The 24518-nt window shown below is 36.6% G+C and overlaps 1 protein-coding gene across 2 annotated transcripts in view; it reads left to right on the plus strand.

Moving 5' to 3' along the window:
* Window positions 1-23999, plus strand: part of Sp3 (Sp3 transcription factor) — a 45592-nt gene extending 21593 nt beyond the window's left edge. For both annotated transcript variants that reach the window (XM_050123810.1, XM_050123815.1), the window contains 3 exons: window positions 15019-15211; window positions 20427-20623; window positions 22064-23999. In XM_050123810.1, the coding sequence (XP_049979767.1) occupies window positions 15019-15211; window positions 20427-20623; window positions 22064-22380 (707 nt within the window). In that variant the 3' untranslated portion in view covers window positions 22381-23999. The remainder of the gene's footprint in view (window positions 1-15018; window positions 15212-20426; window positions 20624-22063) is intronic.
* The last annotated feature ends 519 nt before the right edge of the window (window positions 24000-24518 follow it).

Below are 24518 nucleotides of genomic sequence, written 5' to 3' on the forward strand. Positions count from 1 at the left end.
TGAGGTATGAAAATATACAAATTAAAATTTGAAGATTTAGTATTGAAGAGTATACAAATCTCAGATTTTTTTTTTTGATAGTCTCATGTAACATAGGTAAAGGTCCCTTGAAGTCTTTGTCCTGTTTTACTTTGAACATGCTGGGATTACAGGCATGAACCACATTGCCTGGCTCAAATGAGTAATTTTTATATTGCTCTTAAGTGAAATAGTATTAAAATTTGCTGCTTTTTACCTACTTCACAGTAGGAAATTGTTGGATCATACAGTTAATAACCTGTTTTAATTAAAAACTGATAGAAGGAATGTATGTTCTTAACAGAAAACCTTACCTGTAGCATTGGCTCAATCAGGCAGAGTAAACTGCCCGTGGGGATGGTAATGTGTAAAGGAGAAACATTTGGTAAAACTTAGCTGCAGAAACAGCAAGTACTTGTATTGTTTTGGGGGATGACCTTGGAAAGCAAACAGTATTTTAGCTGCCGTTATCAAACCCCACCCCCAAACTCTGAGGAGAGTGAGGCGCACTGGAAAAGAATGTCAATGCTTTAGAGAAGATCCACTCAAGGTTACTGGTGGCTGTCACTCACTCCCCTTGTTAAAACTTAGGAAAAGATTAAGGTGACTCAGGGGTTTGTTAAAGGGCTTAGTGCTTTTCATTTGGGTTAGGAGGAAAGGAGACCAAAGGTGTTGATTGATTGCTAAGTTTGAGGAAACTCAAGTACGCACAGTTGGTAGAGGGAGCAAAGAAACCTGGTAGACTTACAGCAGTATTGGTGGAAGGAGGTGTGGTTTAGACACTGGCATTTGGAACACTCAGTAGATAAAACCTGGTCAGCTTCTCAGTTGTGTAGCCAAAGAAACCACAGACCTGAACAAAAATCTGAAAATGGTTTAAATCCAAGATTTGATCTAGCCTGGCTCAGACCACTCTGGTCCACTTGTGTGCTGAGGATTCCTTTCAGTTAGGGGACATACTCTGATGTTGTTTTAACTTGTGTTGAATGAGGATTACAGATAAAAAAAAAATCTTACAGAAGAGGCTGGAAAAGTAGTGGAGTGAGAAACTTTTCTTAAGAGTTAGAGCAGTTCTCAATCCTCCAGAGCTCTTGGTAACTAGGTTTACAAATTACTCAAGAGCTAGGGACTATTTTGTCTCCTGATTTTTTTTTTTTTATAAAGGTGTTTTCATGAATGTTTTGTAACACTCCACCCCCATGTGTCTAAATTTAAGAAGAGTACATTGAATTGAGTTTGCCCATCTTCCAGGCATATGGTAGGACTGCCCCTCCCTATAATGATTGACATAGATGTGACCAGTAAACTGTGAGTGGAAACGAAGACTAGGATATGATTGGTCATATGCCCCTCTCTCGGTAAGGTATTCTCGGAAACCTCAGGTGGAGCCTTGGTTCCTAAGGACCATTAGGATCAGATCTTTGTTAATCTGAATTGATTGTGTGTGAAGCTAGTGAGAGATAAATAATTTTTTTGTTGTGTCAAACCATCAAGATGTTAGGGTTGTTTATTATTACTTTTTCAAGATAGGGTTTCTCTATAGCTTTGAAGTCTGTCCTAGAACTAGCTCTTGTAAACCAGGCTGTCTTCAAATTCACAGAGATCCTCCTGCCTCTGCCTCCTGAGTGCTGGCTTTTAAGGCGTGTGCTACCATTGCCCGGCTTAGGGTTGTTTATTATATAGTACAATCTTACTAGTCCCAGCTTGATGTGATAGAATGTAATTTTGAGGAACTCTTGTTCTTGAGGACAGGGCCAGGTTTGGGTTTTCAACACTCACCCATGTGTGGTGGCTCACAACTGTCTGTGTCACCATCTTCTGGCCTCCATGGGTGTACAGAATATATGCAGGCAAAATATGCATATATATATATGTAAATAATGAGGAAAAAAACCCAGCAACAACAGAACCTAAGTCCCATGTAATAACTGTAAGTTACTTTATTAATAAAGGAAGGTTATTACACAAATTTAATATCCTGTGCTTTTTCATATAGAAGATAGATAATGTCTAATTGATTTTTTTAGGGGGGAGGAAACATTCTGTTCAAACTAAGTTATTACTCATAGTTTCCCAAGTAACTCATGACCTGAGGGTTTTAAATTTTAAAAGTACTTGAGATAAGTTAAATCATAAAGTAGTAAGTAATGCTCTTCCAGTGTTTAATTTTAAAAATTTATAATTCAGTTTACTAAAAATCTCTGTTACTTTAGTTTCAGAAAAATGGGTTTATACTGTATCTTCCATTGTATTTTAAATTAAAAGAACAATACATAATGCCTAAAGAACACTACTGGATCTGTCTGGTGGTTTGAGACAAGATCTCAGTTCAAGCTAGCCTTAGTCTTGACAGTCTTCCTCTAGTTTAATGCTGGATTTACAGTAGACATGTGCCAATTGATGCCAGACTAAGAGCCATTATTTCTAAGGACATTTTAATAGCTTATTACACTAAGTTTGGAAGAGTGTTCTTACAGTGAAATTAAAATAGATTAATAATAAAACTTTCTATTTTTTGAGGCAGTCTTTCTCAAACTTGAAATCCTCTTCCTCTTGCCTTCTGAGTGCTGGGTTTGCAGTTGTGCAAGGAGTACAGATGCGCACCTGCATGCCCAGTGCTTCATTTTTGTATTCTTGGTGACTAGCAGAACTCATGGCTGGGGGTCTAGAAGAAGATAGATGTCTTTTGGATAGAAACTACAAAAAAATTGATCATAATTTGAGAAGTGAAAATTAAAAAAAAACATTTAATTTATGGCTGTTTTATATAAACTACTCGTTATCAATAGTGGGTGTGACTTTTAAAGAGTGCAATCCTCAATTCCTTAGACTAAGAAGGCAGTTTGTGTGATGTAATGATTTGACAAGTGGATGTTTGGGGAATGGGAAGAAAAGCAAAGTAAATTAGAATTCCATTTTTTTTTTATTTTTTATTTTTCGAGACAGGGTTTCTCCGTAGCTCTTTTGGTTCCTGGCCTGGAACTAGCTCTTGTAGACCAGGCTGGCCTCGAACTCACAGAGATCCACCTGCCTCTGCCTCCCGAGTGCTGGGATTAAAGGCGTGCGCCACCACCGCCCGGCTCAGAATTCCATTTCTTTTGCAGTTCTGAATCAAGATCAGTTTTATATCTTAAATCTTAAGTTTGACTACCTAATCATTTTCATAATCACTTTCAGATCATTAGTTTCTAAAAATTGAACCCCCTCTCCTCCCGGTTTCTCTGTGTAGCCCTATCTGTCCTGGAACTTTCTCCATAGACCAAGCTGGCCTCAAACTTAGGGGGGGATCCTGTCTCTGCCTCCTGAGTGATGTTGGTGGCATGTGCCGATTTGTTCTTAATATGAATGTTTGGTACTGTTAGAATTTGAATAGTGTAAGTTATGATTGTGTTTCAGATAAATCACTTGGCTTCTTGGATAGCAGTTGTTATTGTGACTTTCAGTTCTTTTTTTTTAAAGCCTAGGGAGAACATCTTAACAACTTTAGAGTAGCTTCAAAAACTATTTTTTAAAATTTGGAGAAAAAGCGGGGAAAACTATCTCATGGAAGAGGGTTGACCCTTAGGAAATCATGTATCTTCAGCAATTTTTAATATTGCTGTACATTTTTCATTATTCTAAACTTTTTGGCATTGATTTTTATCTGTGAGATCCCTAAAACAAGTCCTTTGTACGTGAGAGCCATTCCTAGGGTTTTCCTTTAATTGAAGTTTAAAAAGAAAACATTTAAATTTATCATCTAAATTGCACCATAGTACTTGAATGGAGTCAGAACAGCTTTTGAGAGCTGGGTCTCTTCCCACTAGGACGGTCCTAGAGCTCAGGTTGTAAGGTTTGGCAGCAAGCACTTTTATCCATTGAACCCTCACTTCAGTACTTACTAATTTGTTTTTAATTGTTCACTTAAATATGTTCATATTGTACAACATAGCTTTTAAACTTGGTGATATTACAAAACCACAGTTTTTTATGTACTCAATGCAAATTCCCTTTGTTCTTTTCCCTAGACTGTAACTTTCTACTTTCTGTTTTATTGATCTGGCTACTTTTAAGATACTTGATGTTTATGGAATTTGAGTTTTGCTAATTGCTTATTTCAATTGCCATAATGTCCTTGAGTTATTTCTACTTGGTAGTATGTAAGGATTCCATAAGACTACGTAGTAGTAGGTACATACTGAAATTCTCAGGTTTTAAAGTCATTAATTTTATCAAACTGCAGTTAGTGTATATTATACATATGGAAGCTAATAATAATATGAACTGTTTCTTTCTTTTTTTTTTTTTTTTTTTTTTTTTGTTTTTGTTTTTCGAGACAGGGTTTCTCTGTGGCTTTGGAGCCTGTCCTGGCACTAGCTCTGTAGACCAGGCTGGTCTCGAACTCACAGAGATCCGCCTGCCTCTGCCTCCCGAGTGCTGGGATTAAAGGTGTGCGCCACCATCGCCCGGCATTCTGAACTGTTTCTTATGCAAAGAACTAATGTATGTGTTTGCACATTCTCTCACACATAATAGTGTGCTTGTGGAGGTCAGAGACAAGAGTTCAGTGTTGACTCTCTTCCTTAGTTGCACGCCCCCCCCCCCTTTGTTTTTGAAAGACAGGATCTAACTATGTAACCCTGACTGCCCTGGACCTACCTGGCTATTTAGAACAGGCTGACCTTAAATTCACAGAGCTCTGCCTATCTCTGCCTTTAAAGTGCTGGGATTAAAGATGTGGATTACCAAATCTGACCTTCACCTTATTTTTGGGGTAGTTTCTTTGTTTTTTTTTTTTTGTTTGTTTGTTTGTTTTTGTTTTTGTTTTTTAGTTCAAACCTTTTTTTTTTTTAATTTTCTTTGTCAAGCATCTCCATCCTGTTTATTCACAGATCCTTCCTATCTACCCTTTGCTCTTGTAACCTCCCTGTCCAAAATAAAATTTAAGGGGAAAAAGAAAAAAAGAGAGAGAGAAGGAAAAACAATCAATCTTGTCATGGAAGCTGTAACAGTGTAACACAGTCACACAGTAAGCTCTTTGTATCCCTATATCTTTACTTGCAAGTGTTCATTGCAAAGAGTCATTTCTCTGGCTTGGGTCTGGCTCCGGGTCTCTGTTTTCTGCTACACTGTTGAGGCTGGGCCATCACTGGAACTCCTTGGTTATCTTGTTGTTGCCTTTTGTTGGGGAAATCCTGCAGCTTTGGGTCTGAAGGACCAGTCCCTTCACAAGATGTGAATGCTGGGGTGGGCCAACATGTAATTCTGGTTCTGGGCCTGGAGAGGATAGTCATCCCGCCAGCTCTTCCTTGTCCTCACCACCAGGGTGAGCTCTCCTGCATTGTCCTGGCAAATTTCTTCCTCGCAGCAGTTAGCAAGGGGCAGGGCCAGTTCTCTTGCTTTCACGTCCTCAGGGTCAGGTCACTTAATACCCTCAAGGTGCTGACCTGTGTTGCCCAGACCTAGTGTAGGGGCCAGCTCTCCCACCTGCCTGAGGCTTGATGGGCATTGGGGAGGTCATCTCTCCCTGACCCATGCCATCACATGATAGATGGGTGGGTATAGGGCAACTCTTCCATGCTCACGACTTCAGGGCTGGCTCATTCATGAATAGTGTTTCTTTATGAACCTGTAGTTCACCGATCCATACACATGGCCAGAAAAATCCCCACTTGGATCCCCAGGACTGGGATTACAGGCATATACCATCAAACCTGTCTCTTTACATGGAGGCTGTGGATTTGAGCTCTGCTCCTTCATGGTTGCATGGCAAACACTTTACCCATCAAGCCATCTCAGCCCCAGAAGTTAATTCGCAGTAAGATCTCTAAATAGATTTATGTAAATATACCTATTTTTTTGTTCTTTGTATCAACTTTGTCCGTTTTAACTGCGACTTAGGTAACTAGGCAGCATCTCTATGGTGTCCTCTAGAAAGAATATCAAGGGTAATTGGAGGCACGTGGTGTCGTTATATTTAATGTTTACTGTCCATAGTAAGTATTAAAATGTATTAGCTATCATTGTCTAAAAGATTAAAACACATAACAAGTTAAAAAAGTGAAGCTAGTATTTTATTGTTCATGCTGTATTAATAGCAGGTCATATGATCTTTTTCTCATTTGTGGTAAAGTGACAAAGTGGGATCTTTTGTAAGGTATTCAGAAAGTCTTAATTTATGAGTGTATGCCTTGGTTGTATGTGTTTAAATAGGTTGTATTGTCTAAATTTATTAGGAAGAATAACTGCTCCAGAATAGTTTAAGTGGGCAGAAAAGCTTTGATGGTAATCTGAAAAACTGCAGTTTAAAAAAAGAAACTATTTAATAAAAGATTTTTAGTTGGGATAAAGCAGTCATAGAAGAGGAGTGATCCAAATCTTAAGGAGTGAAGTTTAGGGGACGGTTACTTAAAAATTGAAGTAATACAACATATATTCTATCTTTTGTAATATTTGGAAGTACCAAAATAAAATTTAGTTTTGAATCCTTGGAGTCAGGTGCGGTGACTCATTCCTGAAACAGGAGGGCTCCACAAGTTAAAGGCCAGCCTGGAATACACAGCAAGTTTCAGGTTAGCCTGGGCTATTGAATGAGACCCTATCTTAAAAACAAATAAAAACAAATGAATCTATCTTGTATTGTTTTGATTAGCCCAGGGATGTTGTTTCTAGGAACCCATGTCTATAAAACTGTTCCCTTAAAAGGAAAGTTAGGTAAAAATTTTTTGATAGCTCTGGAATATGTCCATAAGAATGTTTAAGAAAACCTAAATAAACAGTGTATGCGATTTTGTAGGACATATCCTGTAATTCTGTTTGTGGTTTGTGTGCAGATGAGAATGATTAAAGGAAAGAGGTAAATAAAACTTTAAAAATCAAAGAAGTATTTTCATTAGTATTTCATTAGCTTTAAAAAAAAATTAAAGGCAGAAAATGAAAAACTTGGATAGAAACCATACACTGTTGATAAAGGAGGAGGAGGTCTCATTTTCTCAGCACTACCGCAATTCATATTTATACAGTGTTAACTATATTAAATATGCGCATTCCAGACTTAATAAAGCAGTTAAGAATTGACATTCTGTTTGCTCTATTGGTAGTTAGTGCCAAGTTTTAGGAAGAGGTTGTTTTGTTTTTTCCTGGTAATACTTTTGATAGAAATCTATGTCTTGAGTTAGTACTTAATTGATGTTGAAAATTAGTTTTATCTTTGTAATCATATTGTATGCCTCTGTGCGTATGTGTCTTTTATACATCTCATTTAAGTTTTTATTTCCCCCTTTTGAAATGTGAGCTCTTAGATGTTTTCGGCCCCTCCGCTGCATCCCATTCTTCTGCTCTGTCCGATGTCCATAATGTTAGTGAACTCTTAAATGTGAAGGAACTTTTCACATACATTTTCTCCTTCCATTTATTAGTTTATTTTACAGTTTTGTCTTAAAAACAAAACACAACAGAAGCCATAGGACAAACATAGTCCAGAGGGAAATGTAAACATTTCAGGAAGATGATGGATGTAATTAAAAACAGTGCTGGTACTTTGTAAAGTTCTTAAATATGTTATGCAAATAACCTCAGATTTCTATTTCTGTCACATAGTTTTCTAATTTAACTTTTTCTTCAAATTCTAAGTCATTTAAATAAGAATTTTTGCTATTTATATTACTGATACGTATTGTACAGGCATTGTACTTGGTATAAGCTAAAATACCGTAAGTATTTCAGATAGTCTTACATGTTAAATCTACTTGTGGGTTAACCTAGGGAATGTCCCGACCTTTTCTTTAAAAAAAAAAAATTTTTCTTTTATTACTTAGTTATGTGTGTCTGTGTATGTGTCCAAGGACCTGAGAGGTGTTGGCTTCTTGAAGCTGGAGCTCCAAACAGTTGTGAGCTGCCTGATACGGATGCTGGGAATTGAACTCCGGTCCTCTTGCAAGAAACAATATGTGCTCATACTACTGAGCTATTTCTCCAGCCTGACATTTTCTAAATCTTTGTGTTAGTCAATTTCTAGTCCTGTGTAACAACATACCTACACAGTCAAGTGTGAAAAGAGTTTTTGTTTGGCTTACAGTTGTGGTGGCTTCAGTCCTGGGAAGAGTTGGCTTTGTTTTCTTGGGTGCGAGCACATCCTTGTAAGGAGTGTCTGCCAGGCAAAACTGCTTATCCTTCCAGTTCCACTGTCCCCTACCAGGGGGCACAGGTGACCTAAAGATTTTGTGTTTGTTTTTCGATCCCAGACTAGCCTTGAACTCCCATTTCTCTTGGCTTTAATTGCACAAGTGCTGGGATTACAGGAGTTTATGATGAACATACTCAGCTGGTCATAAGGACCTCCGGCTACTTGAAGGTTTCTCCATCTCCCAGTTGTGCCACCATGGGGAGCATGCTTTGTCCCATGGACCTGAGGCACATTTTAGATCCAAACTATATTATGTTCACAGCAGAACTCTTGGAAAGAGTTAAGTCAGCTCTGAGTGGAGTTTTGAACTGTTTCATGGAAATGGCTCTTGTCAACTTAGGTAGTGCTTACTATATCTTTTCTTGATTGTATGTATGTATGTATGTATGTATGTATGTATGTATGTATGTATGTAATGCTATTTTTGGGACAGGGTTTTTCTATGCAGCCATGGCCATCCTGGAACTCTGTAGACCAGGCTGGCCTCAACTTGGAGATCTGCCTACCTCTGCCTCCCAGTGCTAGGATTAAAGGTGTGTGCCACTAGTACCCTGCTTACTTACTATTTAACATGGTTGATTATATTTCTAAAAAAACTGACTTCTTTTGACTTGTTTCTTCCTTCATTGGCTACTCTTTTTTTATTTATTATGTGTACAACATTCTGTATGTATACAACATTCATGTATGCCCGCACGCCAGAGGAGGGCATCAGATCTCATTACAGATGGTTGTGAGCCACCATGTGGTTGCTGGGAATTGAACTCAGGACCTCTAGAAGAGCAGCTAGTGCTCTTAACCTCTGAGCCATCTCTCCAGCCCCTCATTGGCTACTCTTGCTTTGCTTGTTTGACGATGGAGATTGAGCCCAGATCCTTGACTACCCTAGGCAAACTACCACTGCCCTCTCATAGTGTGGTTCAGATTGGCTTGAAACTTATTTTATAGCCCAGGCAAGCTTTGATCTTGGATTCTTATGTGACAGCCTCCCTAGTGCAGGCGTGCATTAAGGCCAGTGGACACTGTCATCTTTAAAGAATCACTGTGTAGCTCTGACTGCCCAAGAACTTGTTATATAGCCCAGGCTGGCCTTGAGCTCACAGAGGTCTGCCTGTTTCTACTTCATAAGTGCTGGGATTAAAGGTCTATGTCACTATATTTGGTAAGTGGCTGAGTAATTTATAATAGTTTCCTATTATAATTAGTGTCCATATGTTTATCCTTGTCTTCTACAGACTTTATACAGCATCCAGGGTAACCCTGAGTTTATTTTAATAAAATCCAATTCAGATATTCCTTTCCGTAATTCCATCAGAATAACGTGTAAGGTTGTATAATAGCTTGCATAATAATGTATGTCATATATGGTTCTCTTCCCTTGTCTACCCCAATTTTTACCTCTTTGATCTTAATACAGCTCTTCACATTGATTCTTAAAACTCTTACCATATAGGCTGCCTTCTTTTCTTTGAACTCATCAGGCATACATCCAACTTGTTTTTCTTTCTGCTTTGACTACACCTGCTCAGTTATCTCCTTATGTCAGATGTCACCACATTGGCAGAAGCTGTCTCTGTCCTCTCTGTTAAAAATAGTAATTACTCCCTCTCTCCCCTTTCTATTCCTCCTTAGCCTGTTTCTTCTTCCATATACTTAATTGCCACCAAGTGCTGCCTGCTTTCTTGTCTTCTCCTAATTAAAAGGTAAACCGTATAAAGATGTGTATTTAACTCTTGGTAACAATTTCTCCTTAGAACCTAGAAGAGTAACTTAACACGTTGCAGCTGTTTATGTATTTGTTGAACAAATAAAATTATATTCTAAACTTCAAATAATGAACTTAATTTTTAGAAGATACCCTAAGTTTCTTGGGTTTCAACTCAGTTAAGTGGAGGAAAGAATTGGAAATTAAAGATGCAACCATAGTAAGAGAAATTGAGGTATAATTTTCAGATAATATATGAGTCATGAACATTAACTATATTTTAGAAGATAAACACATGAAACACAGACCAAGGAATTGGCTTTTTCAGCAACACAGAACTCTTTCCATATCTAGTTATTATCCATATCAGAAGTGTCCCATTGAGTGGCAAATTTGTTATATTTGGTGACTCCACCCTAAGAAATTATAACAGTACACATATTTTAGGTTTCTTTTGGTGGTATACATTCTGTGAGTTTAAATTAATACATAAATCATATTATCCCATTGAAATGATAGAGTATTTTTATTCCTTTAGAATTCTTCTTTCCTGATTTTTTGAAATTAAATCCTGGGGAAAAATAGAAAATTAGTACAAGCTGGGCGGTGGTGGCACATGCCTTTTATCCCAGCATTTGGGAGGCAGAGGCAGGCTGAGCTCTGTGAGTTCGAGGTCAGCCCGGTCTATAAGAGCGAGTTCCAGGACAGGCTTCAAAGCTACAGAGAAGCCCTGTCTCCAAACAAAAAGAAGAAAGGGAAAAGAAAATTAGTGTATTACATTGTTTCAATAAAGAGATGTGATTATTTTTATTTAGGAGCAAGATTTTGGTAGGTTGAGTACAAGATGACTTGGAGAAAGATGAGAGAGAGCCTTGCATGCACTAGCAGACTTTGCTGAAGTTGATAGTTTAAGTATTTAGGTTACTGATGCCAAGGGAATACAAGGAGAAGGTTTGTTTTTTTATTGGACAAGATGTGTTCAGTTTGGACTTGGCTAAGTTGTATACATCTGCACAGTAAGAAAGAAAACTAAATTGTGTTAGCAGCTCTTTTTCTGGCTGTAAGTATATTTTGAAGGTTCAGGAAGAGAATGAGCAATAGATTAGAGTAGGAATGTTCCAAAACAGTGGCTCTCAACGGGGTGAGAGAGCTTTCCTAGGGGTTGTGTATCAGATATCCTCTATATCAGATACTTACATTACGATTCATAGCAGTAACAAAGTTAGAGTTATAAAGTAGCAATGGAAGTAATAATTTATGGTTGTAGGTCACAACATAAGGAACTGTATTAAAGGGTCTCAGCATTAGGAAGGTTGAGAACCACTGCTCTAAAATATCTATTCCCTCAGTCAGGTTTTCCATTCTTTGCCTGCCTTCCTGCTTCCCTCCCTCCCTCCCTCCCTCCCTCCCTCCCTCCCTCCCTCCCTCCCTCCCTCCCTAAATTTTATGTGTATTGGTGTTTTACCTGTGTATATATATGTTTGTGTGAGGGTGGCAGAACTCCTGGAACTAAAGTTACAGACATTTGTGAGTCATGGGATGCTGGGAATTGAACCTGGGTCCAGTGTTTTTAACCAGTGAGCCATCTCTCTATCCCCTTATTTTTGTGTGCTTGTTATTTTTGATGGTCTTTAAGTCTTAGTAGTCCATATTCAGATAGGTAGATATTCTTTCTGTCTCTTTCTTTACTTCTTGAGAGACGGTCTTATAGTAGTCCTAGCTGGCCTAGAAGTCTCTGTGTAGGCCAGACTAACCCCAGACTTGAAGCAGTCCTCCTCCATCTGCCGCCTGGTTGTTGCGATACAGCACTTGGTTTATTATATTTCTTTTCAAAAAATTTTAATATAGATTCTCACACTAAAACTTAAACTGATCTGGAATTCATTGTGCAGCTCTTACTGGTCTCCAACCAGTATTTTGGAGCAGTCCTCCTGTCTGAGTCTGTATTTTTAAGATATATTCTTATAATGTCTTGTCCCTGCTTTTTCCTCTGTCCCAGTATCACAGATGGTGTTGAGTAAACACATAGAAAATTGAGACTTAAATGACATGATCAGTTTTTAAAACATCTAGTAAAATTCTTGTTTTATTTTTGTGTATATGCTATCTGTAAAGTAGCCTTATTCAGCTTGTTAGAGCTAACATTGTACAACCGCAGTGCTCATATGGTATCTGTCATGTGACAGACAGACACCTAATATGAAAGGGTAGGGTCTATGATCTATAATATGTGGAGAGGTCTGTAATATCTGATTCTCTATTAAGAATAGAAAAACAACAGATAGAATACCACTTTTTAAATTTTTAGCCACCAGATGAAACTCACACTGCACATAGACTCATAATTGTTAGAATACCTGGATCAGGGAATGTGTTCTTTTTGTCCCTCATCTGACAGGAAGAGTTGATTGCTCTGTCAGCTAAATCTTTAAGTACTCTCTGGGATTATCATCTCTTCCTGGCATTTTGACACCCCCCCCCCAAACACATAAGTGAATATTTCTCATAAGCAGCTAAACACAGTCCTCTTTCTTGTTTCTCAGAATAAAACATTCCTTGTTGTTTTTTTTTATATTTATTATGTATACAATATTCTGTCTGTATGTCTGCCGACCAGAAGAGGGCACCAGACGTCACTACAGATGGTTGTGAGCCACCATGTGGTTGCTGGGAATTGAACTCAGGACCTTTGGAAGAGCAGGCAATGTTCTTAACTACTGAACCATCTCTCCAGCCCCTCCTTGTTGTTTTTAACTTCCAACCTTCTGCTGTGTTTCTTCATGTCTCTTGAACATATTTAAAAAGTTGATTTCTTTAAAAAAAATATATATTTTTTTTTTACTAAAGTTATTTTATTTTTGTACGTGCATGGGGATGTGACTGCAGGTACTCACAGAAGCCAAAGGCTTCCATTCATAAGGAGTTGTAAGCTACCTGGTGTGGATGCTATAAGCTGAACCCAGGTCCTCTGCAAGAGTTATATGTGTTCTTAACCACTGAGCCATTTCTTCAGCCCTTGGTTTTGTTTTGACAGTCTTGCTATGTAGACTAGGTTAACTTCAGATTCATGAACCTTTTGCTTACCTTCCAAAGAGATCTGAGACTACATATGTGTGCAACAATATGTACCCAGTTATGCTTGTTATTAGTAGTACTCTCTTGCTCACTATTTATTTTTAATTATGCACATGTATTGGTGGTTGGAGATTGCTCAGTGGTTAAGAGAGCATGTGCTGATTTGCAGAGGACCCAGGCTAGATTCTCAGTACCCATGTCAGGCGGCTTGTAACTAACTGCCTGTAGCTCTGTGGGGCTCTAATGCCTTTGACATTCACGGGCACCTGCATTCACATGTACACACACATAATTAAAAATAAAAATAAGTGTTAAAAATTATGTGTGCATTTGTGTGTGCATGTGAGTGCAGCTACTCTTGAAGGCCAAAAGAGGCTGTTGGCTCCTGTGCCGTTGGGATTCTAGGCAGTTGGAGCCACCATGTTGGGGCAGGGACCACATTCTCTGGAAAAGCAACACAGTCTGTTAGCCACTTAGCTGGTTCTCAGCCCTGTCAGTCACTGATTGGCATTGATTCAGATGTTCTTATGTAGTGGATGCTAATATCCACCCTAATGCTCAGACCTGAATTCCTTCTCTTTTTATGTGGTTAAGTTTGCATTACTGTAAAATTATATGCATTTTGTTTTTATGTTTCCTGATGCTAGGGACCAAATTTTGGGCACTACCACCAAGCTGCACCCAAAGCCCTACATACTTTATCTTCAAGGTTATTTTTGTCCAAAGTATTAGTGATTAATAAAGATCTAAAATAGGATTCTTAGGTTTGTATATATGCTTTTCAGGAATTTGGGGGTGTTTTTGTTGCCGTAAAGGATTCTATGTATATGATACTTTTATCATCATTTATTTCTTTTAGAATCAGTTTTCTGAGTTGAGAAAACTAGGCATAGGTTCACCTAGAAAATCATGCATTATTGATAATGTAGAGATCCTTCCTTGTCTTGGCCAAGAAAAGAACACGATTTCTTGCTATATTTACTTTATCATTCTATACTCATTTTGCTTCCAGTCTGGTTTCTAATAAACCAGAAACCTTCTCATATTTGGCATAGCCATTATAAATACTTCAATAACTGTTGACTTTGAAGCTTGAGTTTGCATGTTACTATGCAGATGAATGCAGGTGTATGCTGTCTGTGCTGGCCCCCTCCTCCTGTTGTGGGAGGGAGGAGAGGGGGGGAGAGAGAGAGAGGGAGGGAGAGAGAGAGGGGGGGGAGAGAGGGAATGGAGACCAACAGTTGACCTTGGGTGTCTGTTTTGATTATCCCCCTTTTTGAGACAGAAGCTCTTTCTGAACCTGGAGCTGATTTGGCTATGCTAGCTAGCCAGTAGGCTCTAGTAATCCACTCAACTTGTATGTGTTCCCTGGTGTGCTGCGCTGTCCCTGCCCCCATGACATATATGTACTGCAGTGCCCAACTTTTATGTGGGTATTGGGGACTTAGATCCTCATGCTCCTGAGGCAGGGCACTAAACTGACTGAAGTGTATCCCTGGCCTTGTGAATATGTATTATTCCTTTACATTCATATGGTATCTATAAGTAGAATGGCTACAAGTTGTAAGATATTAAAGATGTATGTTCCAGGCTAAATTGGTCATTAAATTTATTGATTGGACCAGCTTTTGCAGGCTCAAGTTTCAACTGTTTGGTATGCTGAGGCAGGAAGTTCATGACTAGCCTGGAAAACTTAATAACATATCTCAAAATTAAATATTACAAGAAAAAAGAGGGGGCCTGTGAGGCCCTAGGTTTGGCCCTGTAGCACCTCAGTTAACTAATAAACAACATATTTGAAGTTTACATTTCTTACTGGATCTTTAAAAAAAGTAAACTTTGCTGTTTGCCCCGTTCCCTCTTCTGTAAAGTCTTAAAAATAAAATTGATAGTTTTGAAGGGATAAAGCTACAAAGGAAAATGAATATGCCTTATAAACAGTTGAGGTTTTTTCTTATACTCACTTTAACTGAGAAAAGTTTGAAACTGTTTGTCTTTTTAAACCAGTAAGCTGTATCTCATGTATATGTGTGCTGCCCCCCCCCCCTATCTTTAGATATTAGGATCAAGGAAGAAGAACCTGACCCTGAAGAGTGGCAGCTCAGTGGTGACTCTACATTAAATACCAATGACCTAACACACTTACGAGTACAAGTGGTAGATGAAGAAGGGGACCAACAACATCAAGAAGGAAAAAGACTTCGGAGGGTAGCTTGCACCTGTCCCAACTGTAAAGAAGGCGGTGGGAGGTATGCACACATCAATCATGTGTTGTTTGAAGGAGTGCTAATATCATCCTAATGTTTAAAATACTGCATGCCATATCACTTAATTATGGTAAATTATTCATCACATGATCATTTTGGGTGTGTGACTGTATGAGTGGCAGAAGTTAGACAACTAAATATAGATTCTCATATCTAAATGCCTTTTAAACTAAAATTGCTTAGTCTTTAAAAGATTATAACAGATAGAATTTTATAGACCTCAGTTTATTAGCTTGTTTGCAAACTAGTATTGAGTTTGACCTAAATACAGAGAAAAATGCTATATAATGCAGAGAATGCTATATAAAAATAAGTTCAAAAATAGTTGATAAGTGTGAATACTTCCATTTTCAACAGAAATGAGAATGAAAGGTCTTAATGATGGGGACTTACTTTTTTTTAAAAGTAGCATGGTAGGATTTACCTCTTTTTTTTTTTTTAAGATATACTAAGACAAAAATCTTATAAGAATGAGTTCAAATGGTTGGTAATTACTTTAAATGTAGCTAGAGTAAACTTATTAAGAGATTTAGGTAATAAAAAAACAACAAAATCCATCCTGATGTGTTAGTATAGGAAACATTTCAAATAATTGGTACAGTATTATAGAAGATGGAATGAAAAATATCAGATTTTAGCAAAATGAAAACTTGGATAGCAGTGTTGATATCAAGCAAGTTGCAGTTAAATTGGAAAATACAAGACAGGCAGGATTCTATTTCATAATGACATTTCTGTCTAGATTCAGCAATCACAGTATCTGTTTGCCCAGCTTTGAAATATATAAAGCAAAAACAGAATGCTAAAGTTGTACTAGCAAATCTCCACTCATCGTAAAAGGCTTCAATACCTTTCGCCTATGACCTACTTTAAGTATGCAAAATATGCTGAGCAGTATAACTGTATAAATGCACATGGTTATGAACTTGATTATCTTTCAGTTCTCTGGTTGGTCCTATTAGTTGATTTCTACTTTGATCAGTTCATTTGCAACAATAATGACTAGGACAGAGATATCTTTCATTGAGTCCTGAAAACCACAAAAAGGGGAGGCGACTGATAGCTGCTAACATGTGAAGCTACTGTATTCTTGTAAGTGACATATGTGTCACGTCACACATAGGTAAAATTACTTAAATGCACACGTGCATTCAAGTAGAATTGCCAGCACTCAGTGAGAGTTTAAGGCCAACCTGAGTTATAATGTGAGGCCATGTTTTCCAGGAAAACAAACAAAAAGCAGAAACAAACCAAAACTGGACCAACTGGGTTTCGAACCCATTTATATACTCCCTAGTTTTAACCCTTACGTTGTATTGCCAACTCAATGGGTCTGCTTCTGAACATGACCTTAGATGATTTAGTGGAACTCTGGATAGGCAGTAACTTTCCTGAAATGTACTTTATTTAAAAGGCACTTTCAAGATAAGTTACTCAACAGATCTATATGGTGGTCATTGCTTAGCCTTTACTTAGACAGTTAAACATGTTCCAAAAATACAGAGGAAGTAGAATATTTCAGAACAACACATAAAAGCCCCACAAGTCATAATCCTATCTCAGGATCTAGCCACTGTAACATTTTTACGTAATACTGCATATACTTTAAAGCTTTAAAGTAAAACATCTTACTGTTTATGTCTCTTGTTTTGTAAGTTTTTGTGGCCTTATTTCCATGTCTGAGCTGTGTCATCTTTTGATCTATGTATAGTATTGTATGTGGATTTAATTTTCTCCTTTGTTTGGGATTCATCAAAATCCTCACATATACGTCCTTGTACATCTGTCTGATTGTCTCAGTAGTGTATGTTGGCAGAAATAGAATTGCTGGGTCAATGGAGTTGTCTACTAAAAAGCCATATCCCTCTATACTTAGAGCAGCCCTGTCTCGGATGTCTATGTTCTCATATGCTGACCAATTTCTTCTGCTTTCTTTTAAACCTTTTAAAGTTTGATAGGCAAGAATTATCTCGTTTATTTTATTTTATGTTTTGTTTATTGCTTGGTGAGGTTGAACATATTTGGTAATTAGGTTTATAAAATTTATTTTGTGAATTGTCTGTCTTGTGGAACTGTTAGTTTATGTGAACTTTTACATGTACAAGTATGTTTTCTCAGTTCTTTCTACATTACTCTTAACTGTCAGTGGTCTGCACAGTGCACTATATATGTAACGGAGTTCACTTACAATTAACAAAAAATTAAGTTAGTCTTTTAGATGCTAAAAGTATGCCATAAATGATAGCAGGTAATTTTTTTTTTCATAGAATGTTTTACTTCATTCTTTTTATAACTTATTCTAAACAAATCAAGGTTCTTAGGATAGTAGTAGTTTCATAGACTTGATTTGAACAGAATTCAACAGGTTTCTATCCTTAGCTTGTATAAATAGCTAATTATTAGAAGCATTAACATAAATAGTAAGTCTAAGAACATTCTGCAACTTAAATTAATTGTTTTAAAAGAGTAGAATATTGACTTTTTTTTTCCTTAACCATTTTCTAAATACATATACAAATGGGCAAGATAGCATTTTTAGAAATCTAATTTCATTTAGCTGCAGAAAACTGTTTTGTTTACTTTTTTGAGCAAGCTATAAAAGAAATTATTTCAGGGGCTGGAGAGATGTCTCGGTAGTTAATAGCATTGGCTGTTCTTCCAGAGGACCCAGCTTTGGTCCCCAGCACTGATACGGCAGCTCACAAACCTCAGTAACCGGAGTCCCAGGGGATCTACACCTTCTGTTCTCTGTGAGCACTGCTGGTGGTGCCTAGACACACATGCAGGAAAATCACTCCCATAATAAAGTAATGGATTTAAATTAAAATGGTTCAATCAGCCAGTTTTTATATAGCAGAACCAGTCTTTAGACACTAGTAGAAGAAATAATTGTAACAATACAAAGTGATCCAAAGGCATTATTGTTACATGGGTTTTGTGTGAATTAAGCATCAATCCATTAAATTATTTTACAAAGTTTGTCAGCATTTCAGCTTGCGTTTCTGCCACCTTAAGCAAAAGAGGCTGTGATTATTTATCTTTCCTTAACTTTGTCCAGAATTTAGATTTATTCTGTGTTGCTGTCTTGTCATTGAATTATTGGGCGCAAGTTTAGACACTCACGAGTAGAAACTTAAAATTGCTAGTTACGTGGGGCTATATAATGGACATTATTATGTTCAAGATAGAAACACTTGAAGAGTTTTCTTTTCCCTCAGAGGATAGGCCATGAATACCTCTGGTCTATCTAGATTGTTCCTTGGGTTGAATTTCCTTAAGTACTAATTTGAACCTCAGCAAGCTAAACATTTAACTTAAATTATAATACAGTTGATGCAACTTGATATTTTTTCTTAGATGCATATCCCATATTGAATAACTTTTTTCATTTGCTTTATAATTCAACAGGAAAAAAAACTTTCCCTACCATTTTTTTTTCCTCAGTCTTCTGAGAACCTGTGTTTGTTGCTGTTCATTTGTTTAGTCTTGTATTTTGTTGGTACTCACTGGCTGAGTTTTGCTAAATTTGTCAAATCACACTGTTGAGTTTATAAAATCACAGTAGTTCACCAAAGTGGCAGCCTTAACAAAGGAGTGTGAGGTCATGAGTGAACTGAGTTGGGTTTCCTGTGAAATTGCTATGGTGAACGCAACATTAATACCAGTGAAGACACTGTTTCTTTCTCTTAGATCGATTTAAGAATAAAGCAAATTTTAAAAAGCTAAATTAAATGGAAACAAGACTTGGGCATTGAAAATAAGCCAGGAAAAACCTGTTTTTTTCTCAACTCAGCTCTTTAAAGAGATTTAGAAATTGGGGGTGGACTGGAGCAGGAACTAGAATGTGTTAGATTATGACATCCTTGCCCTTGAGACAACAGCATGATTCCTCCTTGTCTTTACTTATGCTATTCCTCTGCCTGGAATGCCTTCCCTCCTTTCTATCTAAATCCTACCCACCTCCTCCACGAAGCCTTCTCTAACTACTGGAGCCCACATTGATGTCTCCCTGTTCAGAACACCTATGGCATCTAACAGCCAGCACTGCACCGTTTAGCACTGTTTGTCCTATGGCAATTTCACATGCTACTGAGTGTGAGTACATTAAAATATAAATGTGGGGGAAATTTGAGAAACGATAGGTAGCTTGTATACAGGAGGATTTCGTAGTTGTGGAAGGTGTACAGGCTACACTTAGATTGAGATCGAGGGAGGAGGGGAGTTGGGAAGGGGTTAAAGGTGCCTTTTTTTTTTTTTAAATCTTAGAGAAACATTGTAAAGTTTATACAGTGTTTTGATAATTATGTCCAAAAAGTCATGCTTTAAAAATATATTCGGTAACAATCCTAATTAATTTTTGTCAAGAAATGTTTATGCTTAATGCTATTGAGATACCGTTTCTGGATTCAAAAAGGTTTCTTCTTGCTTAGACTAAGATGCCTCTGTTCACTCATCTAAGCACGACTCCCCAACTGTCCTTTGTATCAAATACTTAAGTCTGTTGTAAAATTCTGAACCGTGGAAAAAATGGTATTTTGTTATCTCTGTGAATAATTTGGGGTGGCTGCATTGGTTTATGGGGGGAGAATTTTAACAGTAAAGATAATTTTTTTGATTTGTAGTTTTTGTGTGAGATATCAGGAGAGTTAAGAACATAGCTTTAGCTAGATTTTTTAAAACTGGATTTCAAGTCAGTGTATGTTAGGTGTGACGATTGGAGCACGTAAATGTTCTTAAATCATGTTAATTTAAAACTGCTTCAGCTGTCTATCGGCCTTCTAATTGTATGTGATGAATTTCTGTACAGTTTTCTTTGGATAAGAAATTACAAAAATTATCTGACATTATGACTTTGAATAAAACTAGTTTCCTGTACTGTTAATTGAATTGGTTCTGTATTTGCGAGTGATTCTGATGGGATAGTTTAGCTTATTGTGCATTCTTTGTGTATAAAGTGTTCTTTTAGTAACATCATTATTGAATACAGTTATATTCAGATAACTCTTGAATAAAATTAATACATTAAATTTGTTGTTTAAAATACATAAATTTCTACTTAAATAGATTTAAAATGGTTTTGGTTTCTGGTTGTTCTCTTGGTGATAATATCTTCTCTTTGAAACTCAAGAAGCTATATGATGAATAAGTGGTTTTGAATGTTTTGATATAAATGTATAGTATTCTGTGTGTTTTTTAGAGGTACCAACCTTGGGAAGAAGAAGCAACACATTTGTCATATACCAGGATGTGGTAAAGTCTATGGGAAAACCTCACATTTGAGAGCGCATCTACGTTGGCATTCTGGAGAGCGTCCTTTTATTTGTAACTGGATGTTCTGTGGCAAAAGATTTACACGAAGTGATGAATTACAAAGGCACAGAAGAACACACACAGGTTACTAATACCTTTATGTTTTTCCCCTTGCCTTCCTTCCTCCCTTTCTGTTAGGGATTGAGCCCATGTTTATACTCAAAACACATTGAGCTGTCTCCCTAATCTATATAGTTGGTTTTAACAGACAAAATGAATTGTAGTCTATAGCTGCTAGACATTTTTTCAGCATGACTTACTTACAAGATCTTTAAATTGATTAATTAGATCAAAAATCAGCCCTCAGTAATACTAATTTCAAGTCTAAAAGAACAAGCCAGTATAGATTTTCTTGAGGAATGGCTTTTATGTTGTATATACCTGAGTTAGCTTTCATTGACTGTTGAATGTCTTAAAGCACATTTTACTGTTTATTCTGGTCATATATTTAAAATTAGCTGCTGTTTCTCTTATTGTTATGCTAGCAAATATCTATTCTGAAATTCTGATATTTTATCTTTTCTGTTTGAGTATCTGAGGTGAGGGAAAGGCATTTTATTGAGGTATTTGTTAATTTTTTCTTTTTTTACATAATATATGGTGATTGTATGAGATGGGTATAGGTCAGACTCAAACTGAAGTCTAACGTAATGTAATTTTCTGCCAAAATTAAATAATCAAAGTGTTCATCATTCTATGTGTAGTGTTGAAGAATTGAGAACTGATACTCTAAGGTGATGTGTAGAAGGAAGCGTGGTCAAATGAACAACATGAATTTTGAAGTCTGATACACTAGGACTACTTGCAGTTTTCTATTAGGTTAAGCAAATAAGTTGTCTCTGCTTTACAACTCTTAATTTGGCTTTGAATGTCAGAAGATAACATTGGAGTATGAGGCAGTATATATGCACATAAGATTCTCTGCTTCTTCTAGTTCTGTTCCTTGTTATTATAAAGATAAAAATGTGATTAACCTTTTTGAAACTAACATGAGTGGCAGGACTTTCTATTACAGTTAGGAGAGAAAGTTGTAGATATAATAACTTGAGCGATCGGAATGTAGATCCTAAAATGGCCCAAATAGAATTTTCCCCAGTGGAATTTATCGTCAGTAGGTTGTGAAAAAGAATAATGTATATGGAGAAGAAAAAATTGATCAAATACATGTGGGTTATTTGTTCACCCAAGGGCATGGATTAAAGAGGGAACATGAATTCATAAGGTAGTGCCTTGCGCTTTGGATAGTGTTGGGTAGTCTTGGCGCATGTGTTTAATTCCAGCACTCAGGAGGCAGTGGCAGGCAGATCTCCCAAGTTTAGGATAGTCAGGGCTACACAGAGAAACCCTGTTTCAGAGGGGGAAAGGATGCCAAATATTTGGGTAGAGTTATCGCCATAGGGAAGTCTTACAGGGGGGGCAGCTGATGAGACTAATACAGCTCTTCTAGATCTTCTGTTTCGGGAGAGACCATCGTTAATCTGTAAAAGTGGATTGAAAAATAAGCAGTTTCATTTTTCTTCACAGGTGAAAAGAAGTTTGTTTGTCCAGAATGTTCAAAACGTTTTATGAGAAGTGACCACCTTGCCAAACATATTAAAACACATCAAAATAAAAAAGTTATTCATTCTAGCAGTACAGTGCTAGCATCTGTGGAAGCTGGGAGGGATGATGCCTTGATTACTGCAGGAGGAACAACACTTATCCTTGCAAATATTCAACAGGGGGCTGTTTCAGGGATAGGAACTGTCAACACTTCCGCCACCAGCAATCAGGACATCCTTACCAACACTGAAATACCTTTGCAGCTTGTCACAGTTTCTGGAAATGAGACAATGGAGTAAATATTACACAAATACTTATTCATTGTGGTTATTTTTATACAGTAGTGAGAAGAATATTGTTCCTAAGTTCTTAGATATCTTTTTATTGATGTGCAAAAATTTTTGGATTGACAGTAACTTGGTTATACATGACACTGAAATGCCTTACTTTGTATGATATTCCATAGTATATTAAAATGGTAAAATTGCATGGGTTTTGTAGGTACTTTTGGAATCTAGAAGAAATGAAATTTTACCAAGTTATATAAAGAGAAAATTGAATTTAACAATGCGAATGGTAGTCTAACCAAATGCATCAATCCTGTGTGGTTTAGTGTAAAAATGAGAAACTGTTGGTATTTATCTATTGTAAGATAAAAAAAAGTTGATGGGTGAAAGAAATCATGTTATGATAAATTTTTGTAATTTTCTTGATGACTGGAATTTTTATTATGCATAACTGACAAATCAAGTTTCCAAGCAAATGTTACATAGTGTAGGCTTTACTTAGCTTATCAATTTGTCATTTTGAAGCTAATTATTTTAATTAGGTTAACTGTACAATATTTTAAGCATTACTCTTGTAAGATTTTGAAAACTACATTTTAACATGGACCTTTAGGGATAGTCACCTTTTAAATCCTGTTGAAAAGCCATGTTTAAGATTTAATTTGCCAAAATAATGTCTTGTTAATATTCTTTCAATAATGAAGTTGGGCAATATAACCGATGTTTTTAAAAAGTTTAAAATGTGTAGGTTGAGGCATTTGGGTGGTAAGAAAATGTTCTAGTGAATTACCCCTTTTCCTGAAGTTTGGAGGACCAAAAAAAGAACAAAAACAATAATAAGGTGTATTGCGTCTTAGCAGTGATTGCTTTCTTTCTTTTTTAAATCCAATCTTGTTTCCAAAAAACATGTCTGCCAGGGCCTTAAAAGCCATTGTGTAAATTACCAATAAAGTATAACATATGCAAACATAACAAAATCACTTCCACAGTGACGATACTCCAACCATATGGATATTAGTCATAGAAACTAGAAGCTTTATGATATTTTTTTAATTTTTTTTGTCTAGATAGTCTGCACTTAAATATCAACCATTTTCCTTTTTTGCTTCTTTCCATAAAATTTATATGTATCCAATACATTTAATTGAGAAATGTATGTTTTTTATTATGCTGTATTTTCTTTTTATTTTTTAATTATTGTTTATATTTTCAATTAAAAATGTACAAAATAAAATTACATTGCTGGTCTTGTAAGAGCGCTACAATTTTCCTAAATGTACCTATCGCTGCAGCAGTTCACCTATTCAAGAAGTTGGATTCTGTTCATTTGTTATCTTAAGACCACCTCAGACTGAAAGGCTACCTTATTGTACGTTTAAAGTGTATTATAACAGTGTGGTAGTTAATAAAACACTATTTTTTTTTCTTTTGAGTTTGTTGTAGTCCAATGGATTTAAAATACTGCAGTGGTATGGATAAGAAAGTCTGACTTATCTTTAATTTTGGCCTCTTATTTTAAGATTCTTGATTTCAGACGCTGGGATTGTACACAAATATATTTACTTAAAAAGGTGCTGGCAATTTAATTTTTCACTTAAAATGAATTTATTAAATATAACTGGAAAAAGTAACTTCTTAGCTCACATTGATTTTTATCACTTATCAACGCCATTTTGCAAACTACTTCCCTTTACAAAGCACTGCAAAGTATTTTGATTTATGAGAGTTGTGAATTTACTTAGGTATTCCTGCAAATGGTAACATAGACAAGCTGTGGTATTCATGGCAGGCAGGAGCCATTCTAAAGGTTTTGAGTATTGTGCCTGGGATGGTTATACAGGAAGGGAGGTAGGAGTCTGAGAAGACAGTGGGCTGTTTCTTTCTGTGTGTGGACATTACTGATGAGGTTTCCATCAGCTGTTATCCAGGCCCAACCTAACATTGTTACTTGTAATTTTTAGTGCGTGTGTTGGTCAACTCTAGGCGCACACAGTAATCGTGGGCAGTTTTTCTAAATAAAGCTTAAACCTAGAATGTTAAAAGGGAACTGTTACTTGGAATTTATTGGAAATCAATACTTTGAGATTGAGGATAAGAATTTGAAATAATTTTTTAGAATAGTTTTCATTAAGATTATAAGTAGAGGTTGC

This window comes from Alexandromys fortis, unplaced genomic scaffold (genome assembly GCF_014885135.2).
Source record: "Alexandromys fortis isolate MF-2015 unplaced genomic scaffold, M_Fortis_MF-2015_v1.1 scaffold_8_9099976_23576923, whole genome shotgun sequence".
In the NCBI taxonomy this organism is placed as follows: Eukaryota; Metazoa; Chordata; class Mammalia; order Rodentia; family Cricetidae; genus Alexandromys; species Alexandromys fortis.